The sequence below is a fragment of the Pan paniscus genome, chromosome 21, assembly GCF_029289425.2.
Source record: "Pan paniscus chromosome 21, NHGRI_mPanPan1-v2.0_pri, whole genome shotgun sequence".
Classification (NCBI taxonomy): Eukaryota; Metazoa; Chordata; class Mammalia; order Primates; family Hominidae; genus Pan; species Pan paniscus.
In genome coordinates this window covers 46768126-46783803 of record NC_073270.2, presented here as the reverse complement: position 1 = coordinate 46783803, position 15678 = coordinate 46768126, and the positions used below count along the sequence as shown (strand labels likewise).

Here is a 15678-nt window from a genome sequence, read left to right as displayed (position 1 = left end):
AAAGGTAGAAACTATAACTTAGAGTGAAGTATCAAGCTTTTATAAACATATATTAAAAAATACTGTTCTGGTCCTTTAAAAATATCCTGTAATCTTGGCTGGGCGCGGTGGCTCACTACTGTAATCTAAGCACTTTGGGAGGCTGAGGCAGCCGGATCACTTGAGGCCAGAAGTTTGGGACCATCCTGGCCAACATGGCAAAATTCCGTCTCCACTAAAAATACAAAAATTAGCCAGGTGTGGTGGTGGTGTGCCTGTAATCCCAGGTACTCAGGAGGATGAGGCAGGAGAATCGCTTGAACCCAGGAGGCGGGGGTTGCAGCAAGCCCAGATCGTGTCACTGCACCCCAGCCTGGGCGACAAAGGGAGACTCTGTCTCCAAATAATAATAATAATAACCATCACCACCATCATCATCATCATCATCATCATCCTGTAAGCTTTATACCTTAACCTGTGGAGTATCGTAATTGAATGAAGTAAAATATAGATCTTTAGCCAAATAAGATAGTAAAGTTCAGATAGATCAACTTCTCCAAAGGAGGTTATGGGTCACCTGCATTAGTCAGAATCATTTGGGATTGTTGAAGATACATTAAAAATGCAGATTTTCAGTACCTTCCACTATAGAATCAACTTCAAGGTGTACGAGTAGGAATATGTATTTTCACCAATCATCCCCAGGTGACTTTTAGGCATATCAGCTTGAGAACAACAAAGAAAACTTACTGTTAAGCTCTCAAAAGTCTCTCACTTGATCTTCAACCAGCTGGGGGGAGAAAGGAGTTTGCACTTCACAACTGAAACATTTGGTAAAAGCATCTGTATTGACCATACAGGATGAAACAGTGCTCTTAATTTTTTTTTTTTTTTGAGACAGGGTCTCATTCTGGGGCACAGTGGGGCAAACATGGCTCCCTGCAGCCTCAACCTCCTAGGCTCAACTGATCCTCCTTCCTCAGCCTCCCAAGTAGCTGGGACTGTAGGTGCACACCACCATGCTTGGCTAATTTTTGTTATTTTTTTGTAGAGACGGGGTCCCGACATGTTGCCCAGGCTGCTTTAGAACTCCTGGACTAAAGCAATTCACCCACTTTGGCCTCCCAAAGTGCTGGCCACTTCTTAATAAGGAAAACACATAAATACAGACTACTACAGAATGAAATATTAGAAGAGGATAACAAAAGCTCAATGCAAGTCAGAGAAAAGTGGTTACACTTCTGGCTTGGGGTTACGTGGTAATGCAGGCAGACTTCCCTAGAAAGGAAATGGAGTATCTGTGACTATGCCATCAATACTCAAACAGGCTCTGAGATGTTTAGAACTCTCAAGGAGTTCACAATACCTAGTGCCTTCCTAAAAATATGTAGTAAAATGGAGAAGTATTGAGTATACCTAGCTAAACCTTATCAAATTCTAAAGACTAAGAGGCATTCATTCATTCCAGGGTATAAGAAATACTACTTAAACAGAACCTAACATGGTCTTTTTTTTTTTTTTTTTTTTTGAGACGATGCCTCGCTCTCTCCCAGGCTGAAGTGCAGTGGTGCCATCTCGGCTCATTGCAACCTCTGCCTCCCAGGTTCAAGTGATTCTCCTGCTTCAGCCTCCTGAGTATCTAGGACTACAGGCATGCGCCACCAGGCCCAGCTAATTTTTTGTATTTTTAGTAGAGATGAGGTTTTATTAAAAATCAAATTTCCGATAAATGTACTTCTTAGGGACTTCTCAGTGTTGGGTGCCTGGCCCTGGAGCACTTGTGGTTTGGAAATCAAGTGTAACAAGCCAGTAGTTATAAAGACTAACCAATTTGTGTTCCTTCTCCTCCCTTTCCTCTCCCGGTTAAGTGGAAGCATTAAAAATTAAGAAATAGATCCTGAGCCACAATCAATTCCTAAGAAGCTACTGTTTCTTCATTTCTGGTATTAAATAGTAAGAACTACTTACATTGCATCCATTCCTGCAAAAATGCACTGATTGTATGATTAAGGCACAGTAAGTCTAACATTTTGTCCCGATCACTTTTCTAGTATTCAAACCACTGTAAGTAATACCACTATGTACTCTGCATCTTTCTCTGAAGAGCTTTAACAGCTTTTATGTATTACCCATATCAAGATACTTCATGGATTAGGAAGGGGCAATAATATTTCAATAGTTTCATAAAATTAGTTTCCCAGGACTTTAAGTAGAGTTTATTCTCTAAGATTTTAGTTCTTCAAATATGTGAAGATGGTGATTTTAAATACTTTATTTCAATCAATTCAGTTCAAGGATTTAAATTATTTCAAATACTTGAATTAGCTATTGTCACATGATTTCTCACACAGAATGTGACCATCTCTAGCCATTCTGACAACCTACCTGCTCAGGAAATGTGAAAACTATTTTTCTTTTTTTTTTGAGATGGAGTCTCGCTCTGACACCCAGGCTGGAGTGCAGTGGCGCAATCTCGGCTCATTGCAAGCTCCGCCTCCTGGGTTCACGCCATTCTCCTGCCTCAGCCTCCCAAGTAGCTGGACTACAGGCGCCCGCCACCACGCCCGGCTAGTTTTTTGTATTTTTAGTAGAGACGGGGTTTCGCCGTGTTAGCCAGCATGGTCTCGATCTCCTGACCTCGTGATCCGCCCGCCTCGGCCTCCTAAAATGGTGGAATTACAGGCATGAGCCACTACCGAGCCCAGCTGAAAACTATTTTTCTAAAATTCATGCAACATGGATGTCTGATACAAAAAGATAACAGGAAATAAATACACAGAACTTAATCTTTTTGCCTATTTCAGGCAAAAAAGTTTAATGGGTATATAGGTATACAAAAAAAACCATTTTTTGTAACATTTTAAGAAATAAGAGTTTGGAAATCTTTGGAAATCCAAGGTCCTAGGTCTCCAATTTCTTTAAGGGGGGAAAAACTCACGATTAGGACTAAATGGAGACGTCACTCTCTTGCACTGATAGTGAAATATTAACTGCCAGAAAGTACCTCCAGTCCCCATTCATGTTGTATGACAGCAGCCTTTGTACTGAGGCCTAATGAAAAATCTCAACAGAGGAAGTGACTGTATATACCTACAACGTACTAATTTCAAAGTTCATCCTGATAGGCATGTGGGTTTGTCTTGTTCATCTGTGTCTAGTCACAATATTCACTTTCTGAATGTTTGTATGAATGAATATGGCAACTTAAACTTTTCCATTTACAATTAAACGTGAAAATTTTAGCTTCCTGAGTAGATGCCAAATATTGCACCATCCCAAGTGTGAAAGAAGAAAGTTAATCACTGCCAAAGATGATGATGATTTTTTTTTTTTTTTTTTTTTGAGACAGGGTCTCACTCTGTTGCCCAAAATGGGGTAGGTACAGTGGCATGCTCACAGCTCACTGCAACCTCCACCTCCCGGGGCTTAAGCAATCCTTCCACCTCAGCCTTCTAAGTAGCTGGGACTACAGGCATGCACCAACACACCTGGCTAATTTTTGTATTTTTTTTGTTGAGACGGGTTTTTCCCATGTTGCCCAGGCTGATCTTGAACTCCTGGGCTCAAGTGATCTGCCCATCTCGGCCTCCCAAAGTGCTGGGATTATAGGCGTGAGCCTCCAGGCCTGCCCCAAAGATTTTTAATCCACAGTTTAAGGTATGAGAAACAAACAAAGTGGTGTGTATGCAGCAAGTCTTGTCACTGGACAACTGAAGTTGCCGCAAAGTCAAAGCAAGTCAGTACCCTCCTGAGCCAGCCTTTCTATGATTTACAGCAATAGTATCATACTCAATGCTCCCTAGTAACCCCTCCAGCTTGGTTAAAATTTCACGATAGATATATGTGCAAATTTAAAGAAATTAAAGATGTTCCCTTTGTACAAAAGACTAATAAAGCAATTTCTGAAAAAGGTGTTGTTGTTGTTGTTTTTTAGCATTGGCAAGGAACTAAAAATTCTGTTCTAAGCTTCACCTTTCATAAAGTAATCCTCTCATGCTCTTTAATCCTCAATGTTGTAAGGTAAGTATTAAACCTACTTTATAGGTGAAGAACTAAGGCTCTGATATTAACTTGTTCAAAGACCTAGCCATTGAGCAGAAGCTCAAAAACTCGAATTTAAATTCCCTTTAAGTCTCTATTATGGGGTGGTGGGGATGTAGAGGGGGTTGGAGGCCGGGAGACTATTCGCATTCTGTATCAGAGGAAAATGAAAGAAAAAGAGACCAAAGCTTTGAAGACTTTTAAATCCAACCCTATTGTGGGCACATTCCTTGTATACTGAGGGCAATGGAGCTACAGAGCATTAACAAATACTCATCTTCCCAGATTTTTTTCCCCATATTTTATGAGCTATATTTTTCCTGATATGTTTATCTTTGAAGACTCTTTAAAATTAGGCCCTATTCCATAATTTCTATACAACAAAATTATGTCCTCCTGCCTACTTTTAATTGAATGTAAGTCTGCGCCTGTTGTGATGCTTCTGTGATAATCCTTTTGCTGAATGGCGTAAGATCTCTACTAAGATCCATTTGGCTTAAATCTAATGAACACTAGTGAACACATCCTTAAATGACTTTTGTTTATTTCCTTTAAGTAACACTTCCAAAATAACAAATTCAAGGCAATTCAATATTCAGTATTAGCTAGACTTATGAGCCATTACTGAAATTTCTACTGACTTTATCAAATTTTTTCATGGAATCTCCCAAATGCCTATACTCACGCATAACTGTTAACATGGCATTTGGTACTAAATTCTCACACATAAGCTTTATTATATTATTTAAGGTATTCTTATTCCCAAGAATTACTATTTCAAAGAAAACCAAGTTGGTCACTTTAAGCAACTATTTGAATAAATGAAAAACTGAAGTAATTCTCAGGTGCTTTGAGAGTTCTCTGTTTAATTTAAAAACGTTTTGGGGGAGAAGTAAAATATGGCCTTTGAAAAAATATGCTGACACAAGACATATTGAATTTTGTGGTTTTAAAAAATTAACAAATAATGAACTTGGCATTTTATTAAATGCATCGAAAAGGGTCAAGTTATTTTTAATAGAAAATCCATAATTCTATTAAATGGTTGAGAAATTAGTCACATCAATAGACTTCTTTCATTTCTGAGCCCATCTTCTGTACTGCTACAAGTTCCTTTGGCAATGACCACTTTGCTGTAAACATTCTTAGAAAAGTAGGAATTAGGCTTGGCGCGGTGGCTCATGCCTGTAATCCCAGCACTTTGGGAGGCCGAGGCTGGTGGATCACGAGGTCAGGAGATCGAGACCATCCTGGCTAACACGGTGAAACCCCGTATCTACTAAAAATACAAAAAATTAGCCAGGCGTGGTGGCGGGCGCCTGTAGTCCCAGCAACTTAGGAGGCTAAGGCAGGAGAATGGGGTGAACCCGGGAGGCGGAGCTTGCAGTGAGCCGAGATCGCGCCCCTGCACTCCAGCCTGGGTAGCAGAGTGAGACTCCATCTCAAAAAAAAAAAAAAAAAAAAAAAGAAAGAAAAGTAGGAACTAGATATACAATTGGCTCCTTCTTAGCCCAAACCTAGATATGAAGACACCTTTTACTTTACAGTGACCGCTTTGTAACTGGAAGACATCAGTGTAGGCTCTGCTGATTCAATTAGGTAAAGACTCAACAACACTAGTTACATGTTACAATTCACTGTGTAAATGTCAAGAAGATTTAAAACTTTAACAGGGAATACCAATGAAAGACAGACTCCCCAACATCAATCACTATTTCAAACCTAACATTCAAAATAAAGATCCAGTTGAGAATAGAGGCTGTCTCATCAAAGTTTACATTTTACAATGAGGACAGAGAGGCACCTTCACATACTTATCTAATTCTCAACAGTTTGTGAAACATAAATATTATCCTTGCTTATGGATAAGAAAACAAGGTTCAGTGGTCAGATCATGTTTCATAGGAAGAACAGGGACTTATCTAGATTTTTCGGAATCCTACACCAATTTTCTATTTTACCACAGCTGTCTCCTCACACCCCCACTCTTCCCCTAGACCTAACATTCCACATACAAAGGGTCCAAGCTATCTCTAACAGCAGATAATCAAGGGCAGGTTCTGACATCTGTACTAGAAGCTTACCAATTACAGCCTGAGTGGGGTTTCCAGAATCTGGACCAAGGTAGCACGTTATCAAAAAGGGGACATGAAAAGGCATAAAGGGTAAAAAGAAAAAAACGTTTCCTTTCCTGGTCTCTGGTTCTCCCCATAAGCCTATGCAATCTATACTATCTTTATTCAATTCAGATTTAATGCACATAAAAATGTGGTGCCTAATAAGTTTTCAAAATTAGTTCCCTTCATCCCACTTCTGCTGCTTGGCAAGAGCTCACATAGTCAACTACAAGGAAAAAAAGGGGCTACCTTACTGGAGTCAGGTTAAGTAAAAGGTCTTAGCCAATGAGATCCACAAATGACAATGATCCTGAAGCCTCCTAGATTAGTCTCCTGCACAATCAGTAATATACCTACAAAGCTTTATAAATCTGGGCATTCATACATATATGATAGCAAGATTAACATTTGGACTTCTACTAAGGGGCAAAAGGGTGTATTATTCTGGTGGAGGACTAACCTTCAACAAAGAACTTTTTTTCTATAAACTCCAACAGCCAAGAAAAGTCCTAGGCATCTATCTTTGCTAGCGTGTGCTAAGAAAAACAATATAAAGAATAATGGGACCACAAGCTGGCTGGGTCGGTTTCATTCTTAAAATATAGGAAAACGTCAGAATACCCAGGGATCTGTTAAATTCTTTTCCCAACATCATCATTTACAACAACAAATACAGGAGATCTGAAGTCCCTAAAAATGCTGATTGCTTTAACATCTTTTGTTGGAGCTTACCTAGGTGTTTCTTAGGAATGCTAATGAACTGTGTTCTTTAGGCTCCTTGAATCCACAGAAACGAAAATGTTAATTTCAAAGGCTCAGAGGGGAATTAATTGCCTGGTAGAGATGCCTCCCCACCCCAAATCTGATGGGAAGGGTAGAAGGGAGATGGTAAATTAAAACATTTATTACACATTTCAGAAAAATTTAGCAGACAGGTAAGTGAGTGAAACTAGAAGCTTAAGACAACAAATGAAAAATGAATACCTACCAAAAAGAAATTAAGGGTCGGGCACAGTGGCTCATGCCCAGCACTTTGAGAGGCTGAGGTGGGCAGGCTGCTTGAGCCCAGGGGTTCAAGACCAGCCTGGGCAACATGGCGAGAAACCTCGTCTCTACAAAAAATGCAAAAATTAGCCCGGCGTGGTGACATGCACCTGTAGTTCCAGCTACTTGGGAGGGTGAGGTAGGAGGATCGCTTGAGCCCAGGAGGCAGAGGTTGCAGTGAGCTGCAATCACACTACTGCGCTCCAGCCTGGGCAACAAACAGAAACCCTGTCTGCCCCCCACCCCGCCCAAAAAAAAAGTAAAGGAAAGAAGTTAAAATTAAAAGTTGCCTACCTCCCTTGGAATTTCTTTCTTTACTAAACGTTAAGAGACATAAATGACACACATAAAGACAGTTAATACAAACTTTGATACAGATAGCCAAAGTTGATATTACGATCTATATACTCCAGAGATATGCATGAGATACCAGTAACATCACTTCTCTCCCAGTTTGAAAAATATCTAGGATCTTTCCTATACACACAGAAAATGTTCAACAATATCTATTTACTATTAAATCATTTCAGCAAACTATCAGCCATTTCTCATAACGCCACCAAAATACCATCAATATCTAACAGACATTCCTCTACAAGCTTCCCCGCAACCCCCAATCAAACTTTGTCCACCCTGCCCTCATTTACATCCCTCTCCACCCTTCCCAGGCCCTATGCTATCAACACAGCACATACTGTCCACATCTAGATAGGCAGGTGGCAGGGAGGGTGGGGGTTGGCAAAATGCTAATTATTCCAACCCTGGCCTCTATTTTAGATTTTCTACTGCAGCTATTGGCCTGGAGCCATGGGGATGGAAAGCTGCTGCTCCAACTTGAGATGTATGAGGCATGGAAATAGGGAGAAAAGACAGTTCCAAATATTACTACTCGAAGTTTAAACACAATCTGAAAGCTTCCTTTAAACACAATACCCATTCGCCTCTTAAGGACTAGTTTGGAAGTCTCTAAACTTTTTACCTTAAGAAATCCATGTGTCAACTGCCTAAATGCCCTTATTATCCAAAGTTAATGGTTTCAAAATAATTAAGGGATAGTCAGATAATCTAAACCATATAACACAGAAAATTCACTCAACTGACTCTCACGTCCACATCCAATATATTTTACTATTCTTTCAAGAGGGTTTTTTTTTTTAAACCTCCAGGTCCAATGTCAAAATACTCATTTCAAACATTTCCACAGCTTCATTCAAACTAATTACATTTGAATTCATTTTCCCAAGCGAACACAGTTTACTGGCGTTCGACACAGTTTCACATGGGAAAGATGCAATCCCTCACAAAACACACTTCTGAGGAAACGACTTTGGATTTGAAGAATATCAGTTTTACTTTGCACCAAAAAGATGGCAAAAGGCAAAAGTTGATAATGATGTGTCATATAAATAAATATGCATTCATGTCCAACTAATATGAAATAACATGGTTTTAGTATAATCTGAAATCTTCTAAAATGATATGTATTCAGAAAGCACAACAATCATTTTCCATACCATTAGCAGCAGGGGACAACTGTTACTATATAATTAATATACAACAAAGCTGTATATTAGAAGGCAAACATTTTTTTGCACCTCCCCACCCCACACATGCACTGAAAACAAGCAAAACAAAAAAACCTCACAGCCCAATTTTGGAATATAAACTTTAAGACATGTTATTTAATAATCTGAACAAACTAATGAATGTCTTTCCAACTCTCTCAATTCCCCATCTTTATGCTGACAGCAAGGGGAAAAAGTCAGACTCAATTCCTTTTTTTTTTTTTTTTTTTGCTGCTATTGGTTAAAATGAGATTTGGGGACTGACCTTGGTTTCCTATTTTCCATTTTACTCTATCTACTGAACCAAAGAAAAGCAGGAGTTGGTGACCGTTACTGCTAGCTGTATTATTTAGTTTGCACCTTTCAAGCCACAACGTATTTCTGATTCTTTTAGTGATGCCTGGATTTTCTTGTTTTTACTAGAAACATCCAATCCGAGCCTAAAATTTGTTTGTGAGATCTGATATGCTGGTAAACTAAAAAAACACATATTGACAAGCAACTTTCTTTTATGTCAAAGCATAGTATAAAAATCCTAGCGGCTCACTAATTCTAAAAAGGTGCCTCAAGGAGTCCAGTTGCAATGTAAGGGAAGAAAACCACCCTGGAGCATAATGCTTAAGTATTTCCTGATTGAGTCTGAGGATGCTGCAGATTTCATTTGGCGGTACCATCACTTTTCAGTTTTAAAAATGTAGTGGCAATTTTCAGATAGCCACATCATCAGCTATCTGAAATCCCCCCACCGCAATCAGCTATGCTACCGCCCATCCCAACCCATACCCAACAGACAGAAGTACAACTATCTATTAGCATCAGAAACAATTCATATTTAATTACCTTCATCCAATTTGATTCCATTAAGCCAACCAGAATCAGCACAAGATGATGTCAAACCATGATCCTATATATCACTTCTGAGACTAAAGACTGATGGAGCCAAGTATTGTGCTTTGCTAAGGGGGTCAAATGGGGGAGAACTCCCTATCTCCATAGCAGACAGGCAAAAACTTCAAGACCTCTGAAACAGCAGAAGAATCGCTAACACTTTAACCTGGTATTACCATTATCAATTCTACAGATAGCTACGCAGCCTGTACAGTACTGTAATAATGACTCAGCCCCACTACAGTTAGTTCTACCAATACTTAGGAAGTCTTTTCACTTAGACTTAGATATGGTTTCTGCTCCAAATTCCTAACTCACTGTCAACATTTTAAATATAAATAACAGAGTCTCCCAGCAGTTGAGTATGGGTCAGAATGTTCTAAATTACATGCAAAGAGCTACAATTTTAAATATTGCGAAGAATGAGCTCCAAAGTGGGGGGATGGGGGGGAATCTTTTATATCTTAGGGGATGAGGGCAGGCAAAATGAGAGATGTTTGATTTTAATATATGAACTTATACAGTTAATCTGTAAGATGGGTTAGGCCCTCTTAAAATCACGCTTAAACAATCTCTTAATACAAAGTTCAATAATGACATGTCTGGGCATAATTAAACATTGATTTCTACTTTTTTAAAAGTGTTTTTCATAGTTACATAAATCAATCACTGGTTAACAATGTATTACTTGACATAGCAAGCATAGTTACCAACACCACATCTTCCAGACAATATTCACAAAGAATAATTACACCAATGTCAGAACTTTATGGTGGCAGATTCTCTTCAAAAAGCATGTTTAGATAAAAAGCAAATGACAAATTATCAAATCCTTCCTTCTCTCCTTTTTCAGCTCTGTAAGAAAATAGAGATTTGTGGCTTTTTATTTTTTCATGCTAGTATCATATAGTATCACTCTAGCATAGTGGCTCAGCTCATGGGATTTAGAGTGGCCATCTCACAGCCCTTGGGCAAGCTAGTAAATACACTGAAGCCTCAGTTTCCTCATCTACAAAACAGAAATAACAGGACCTAACTCACAAGGGTCCTTCCAAGGATTACATTTAATTAGATGATCCATGGAAAGAGCTGAGATTCATGCCTGGCAGTAAGTATTCAATAAATATTAGCTATTATTGCTATTAAATGTGAGCCAACACATTCTAAAAGTCAACATACGCAGATTACTTCAGCCTCTATAAAAATGTCAGTAAAGATCAATAACCTAGCCAGCTCACAATCATTCACGTGACTTAGGTGAGAACCATGTAAGTTAACTTTCTCACAAGAAAGGGCTAAACTTTGTTTCATTACTTACATTACCTACTCAGCCCAGCCTGACAGCCAAAAGAACACATTGTATATTAAAGATCCCACCTTCCTCTAGCAAGGTCAAAAGGACTTCTTACATCCTCACCTGCACATCCTTTCTTTGCTCCTGTATCCCAAAGAAACATGTCTATACTGTGGCTTTCTAAACTGCAGGCCTCACCTCCTCCCTCTTTTAAAATCGTGATAGGTTGGTTAAATGTACTTAAGAAACACTCCAACCCCTGACAATTCTCTGCGCCCAGTCTTCCACAACCCCTAGCTCAGAAGTCACCTCCTCTGAGAAATTTCCCCACCCTCAGACAAAATTAACTCCCCTATACTTCAAAGCATTTTGGGTACACATATGCCCCAGTAGTTACCTTATAATTAACTAATTATGTCTCCCCCAATAGACTGAATTGAGAGCAAGGGAGTGTTATGGTTACAGGATCAGCTCTAGCACCAAGCACAGTGGTTGGCACATATCTGGCGCTCAAGAAATGCCATACTTTAAACCAGATTCTCTCCTGGCTGAGTACCATCTCCTGCTGGATGCCCCACTTCAAACTCTGAACATAAGGTTGCTCTCAGTAGAGCAGGCTAACATGATGGACTGCTGATTACAACATTAGAAAACCTACTCATCAACTTCTCCCATTGGAGAGGTTCCCGGAACCCAAACTCAATTGAGCAGGATTATGTACCATCAAAATCAGTGGGAATTCCCAGCACACTACAGAAGGTAACTTCTCCTTCAACAGGGTTGTTCGAAAGCCTGCAAGGATGAGCTTTTTATTGGAGGACTCTTCCCTGGGTAGTAACTGAAGTGGAAATGCAGTAAGAATAAATGCCTTGATTTGGCTGAAAAGGGTTCAAAAACATAAAGAATTGGAAAAAAAAAAAAAGCCAGTTCTTGATTCCTGAAAAACAGTGGCTCGTGAAAAAGAATGAACAGGAAGCAGGGGTGGGTACTGGACACTCTTTGCTTCAATAAATAAAATCTTTTTTTCCTCCTTACAACCCAAACGAAAAGGCCAACACACCAGGTCCACAAGAGATGCTCAACAATCTTTCCTTCCAACAAGTACACTAAACTGCGTTTCCAGAAAAACACTGCATTGGGAACCTCGACCACAATGAAAAGTTCCAGTGACTAACATAATTTTTTAAAAATCCAACATTTACATTGGGTGACCCACAGAGAACTTGCAAACTTTCTTTAGGGAGGTACTGCTACCTTTGCAAAGAACGTAACTTGGGAAAAACAACCTGGAAATATAAAGAACTCCACAAAGGGTGGCTTTAGTTTTAGAGCCATAATTCCTATCATAAACAGCCTATCAAAAAAAAAATTAACAGTTGCTTAAGGAAATCTTTCATTCTGGAAGCAGAAAAGGAAACAAACATGAAGCATAAAGGGAATAACCCCCAAAATAAAGTTTAAAAAATAACAATTCAGTCCCCCAGCCCTCCCTCTCTGGTGAAGTATGTGATTTATACGGCTTTGCTCTGCAGAAAGCTCATTCTGGGCAGCTCAAGGAAAGAGCCGAGGGAGGGAGAGAAAGAGACACAGGCACAGAAAGGAGAGGAGAGAGAAAAAGAAAATGGCGCAGAGACTAAGTCCCGACCGTCGACAAGGCGACTTTCCCGGGAGGAATCCCGGCCCGGAAAGACCGCCCGAGGCCCGGTGGCGGACGACATGGGGTCTCCGTTGTCCCCTCTTGGGAGGGCCGGGATCTGGGGGAGCTGGGGTCCCCGGAAAGGGGGTCAAGAGGCGGCCCGATGGGAACAATGGGGCCGGTGAGCGAGGAGCCGGGACTTAGTCTCTGGGACGCCATGTCTGTCCTCTGCCCGGCACCGGCAGGGCGCGGGGGAGGCGGCCGGCGGCTGGGGGGCCCCGGAGTCGGGGCAGGGGGCACACTCACCATTCAATCGGAAATCCGCTTCGATCTGGAAAAAGGAAAGGAGAGAATATCAAACAACAGCCACTTTAACCCCTCCGGCGGCGAGCGCGCGCGGCCGGGGACCTGGCCCACCCTGCGCCCCCAGGGAGGACGGGGCCCCGGGGGTGGCCACAGAGGGCAGCCATCCCCGCCTCGAACTGTAACTTCGCGGCCCTCGCTCGCGGCCTAGCGAGCCGATCTACTCCAGCAGGCGGCCCCTCACCGGGGGCTCCGGCCTGTCAAAGCTGCCGGGCCGGGGCTGGGGTCGGGGCCTGCGCCGGGGGTCGCGGGACGGCCAGGCCGGGGTCCGGGGCCGCCAGGGTCAGGCCGGGCCGTACCTGGGAATCGTTGTGGAGGTGGTCCCCACTCATGTCGGCCCGGAGGGACGAGCGCGGCGGCAGGCGAGGCGGCGTGGGGGAGACGCAGACGGCGAACCGGCCTGTGCGGGCGGACGGGGACCCCGGAGGCTCGAGGAGGCGCAGGTAAGCGGCGGTGACTGTGGGCCCGAGACTCCAGAAACGGCTGAGGCTGCTACCACGGCGGCGACGCTGCCTGACTGCCGGGCGGGCGGCGAGAACAGACCCCAGCAGTTGTGTAACAGCCTAAGTTCGCATTTGGGCTCACTGCGCCTGCGCGGCCGCTTTTAAACAACACGTCGGCGACGTCAGCGCTTGCGGAAAGAGGCAGAGGGTTGCGGCCCGCCCCCTCGCGGTTCGCCAGACGGACCTGGCTTTGCATCGCAAGCCCCGCCTCCGGACCGTGCGCGCTCCGCTGTGATTTGCATAAGGAGCCGACTCCTCCCACGGCGTCCCACCCCAAGCAGCCTCCCCTTCCTCTCCAGACGCCTTTTCTCGGAACCCCAGCCCCTCTGCTAGGCAGTGCGCAGGCGCCACCCGGGCGCCGCCTCCGGACCAGGGCTGGCCGCGCAGCCACGTGGTGGGCCTTTAAAGGCCGCGGCGGGACCCAACAATCTTGGGCAGAGCTGGTATCCGGCGTCCGCATCTCCTTGGAGCGGCGAGTACCTTGGCAGCTGGGACCCCAGAGGTCTCCCCAGCGCCTCCTTTCTTGCTAAGCCGACCCTGAGGCCGCCTGGTGGGAGGAGTCCCCTCCCCAGCCTTTGTCCAGGCCCTCCAACTTCTGGATTATTTCACGCCCACTTTTAAAAAATTATTTTAATTTTTCAACCAACCAAGGGTCCGGTTTAACCCCAGTTTTCCGCCGAGTACATGTAGCCCTGGGTCACCAAGGGTCTGATTTCTTTGGTTCATTCTACAAATACTTATTGAGCATCCGCTATGAGCCCAGGAATTGTGCTGAGGGAAGGGGGAATGCAAGAGACCAAAGGGAACTGAACCTGTCTCTATCCGCCCCTGTATCCCTGGCATGCTGGGAGGACGGGGCAAATGGGGAATAGAACTACCGTTTATAGAGCATCTATTCTGTGCCCAGCTCTGAATTCTCACAATAGCTCTGTGAGGTCGCCTGTATTACAAAAGTCAAACTGTCCTAAAGACAAGGGACCAACAGCCACCTACCTTGCATCTATAGTTGAATGCCTCTCAAGCTTCTCTGGGAATGAACTGAACTCCACTCAGCTAGAAAAAGCCCCATCCTGACACCTTCCTTTCCCTCATTTCCCACTAGTCCCGCTGATTGCATCTCTTTGCTTCATCTACTTCTCTCTGCTGCCCATAAGCCTTTGAAGTCTGCGTTCTCCTGCTTGGATTAATACAATGCGCTGGCTGGGGGTGGTGTCTCACACTTGTAATCTTAGCACTTTGGGAGGCCGAGGCTGGCAGATCACTTGAACCCAGGAGTTCAAGACCAGCCTGGGCAACATGGCAGAACCCTGACTCTACAAAAAAATACAAAAACTGGCGGGGTGTGGTGGCATGTGCCTGTAGTCCCTGCTACTCGGGAGGCTGAGGTGGGAGGATCACCTGAGCCCGAGAAGGAGGTCGAGGCTGCACTGCACTCCAGCCTGGGCAACAGAGTGAGACCTGGTTTAAAAAAAACAAAAAACAAACCAAGAAAAAACACTGCACTCCAAAACACTACACTTCTAACAGGGATTGCTGCTTCCATTCTTGGCCCTCTCGTAAACTGCATTCCAACAATTGCCAAAGTGATCTTCTCAATATGCTAATCTAACCATTACTCCTTTGTGGATATTGCCACATCTATTACCACTTTCACTATTATTATTTCATATTTTAATTGATCTCCTTTTTATTTACCTTCATCCTAAGTGTTATCTGTGAAATAATATCTATGAAATCATTTGGAAGTAAATATGAAAACTGTTCATCCAGTGGACCATCAGTATCTTTATCACATCTAATGTTTACCATCACATGTTTACCATTAGTTGTGTTTACCACATCTTGTGAATGCTTCAAGATCAACCTAAATATCACTTTTTCAAAGTGACTCTCCGGCGCACTACTGACCCTGCTTCCACTGGCTGACCAAGGGTGCCTTATAGGCCAGGCGCGGTGGCTAACGCCTGTAATCACAGCACTTTGGGAGGTCAATGTGGATCAATCACTTGAGGTCAGGAGTTCAACAACAGCCTGGCCAACATGGTGAAACCCTGTCTCTACTAAAAATACAAAAATTAGCAGAGTGTGGTGGTTCACACCTGTAATCCCAGCTACTCGGGAGGCTGAGGCAGGAGAATCGCTTGAACCTGGGAGGCAGAGGTTGCAGTGAGCCAAGACTGCAACACTGTACCCCAGCCTGGGCAACAGAGCGAGTGAGTCTCAAAAAATAAATAAACAAATAAAAATA

General features: G+C 43.0%; 1 protein-coding gene across 1 annotated transcript in view; it reads right to left on the bottom strand.

Moving 5' to 3' along the window:
- The window catches only part of TOP1 (DNA topoisomerase I), a 96454-nt gene extending 82548 nt beyond the window's left edge, over positions 1-13906 (bottom strand). The window contains exons 1-2 of the mRNA XM_003825894.6: positions 13227-13906; positions 12871-12895 (exon numbers count right to left, since the gene is read on the bottom strand). Of these exons, the coding sequence (XP_003825942.1) occupies positions 12871-12895; positions 13227-13259 (58 nt within the window). The 5' untranslated portion in view covers positions 13260-13906. The remainder of the gene's footprint in view (positions 1-12870; positions 12896-13226) is intronic.
- Positions 13907-15678: the final 1772 nt, after the last annotated feature.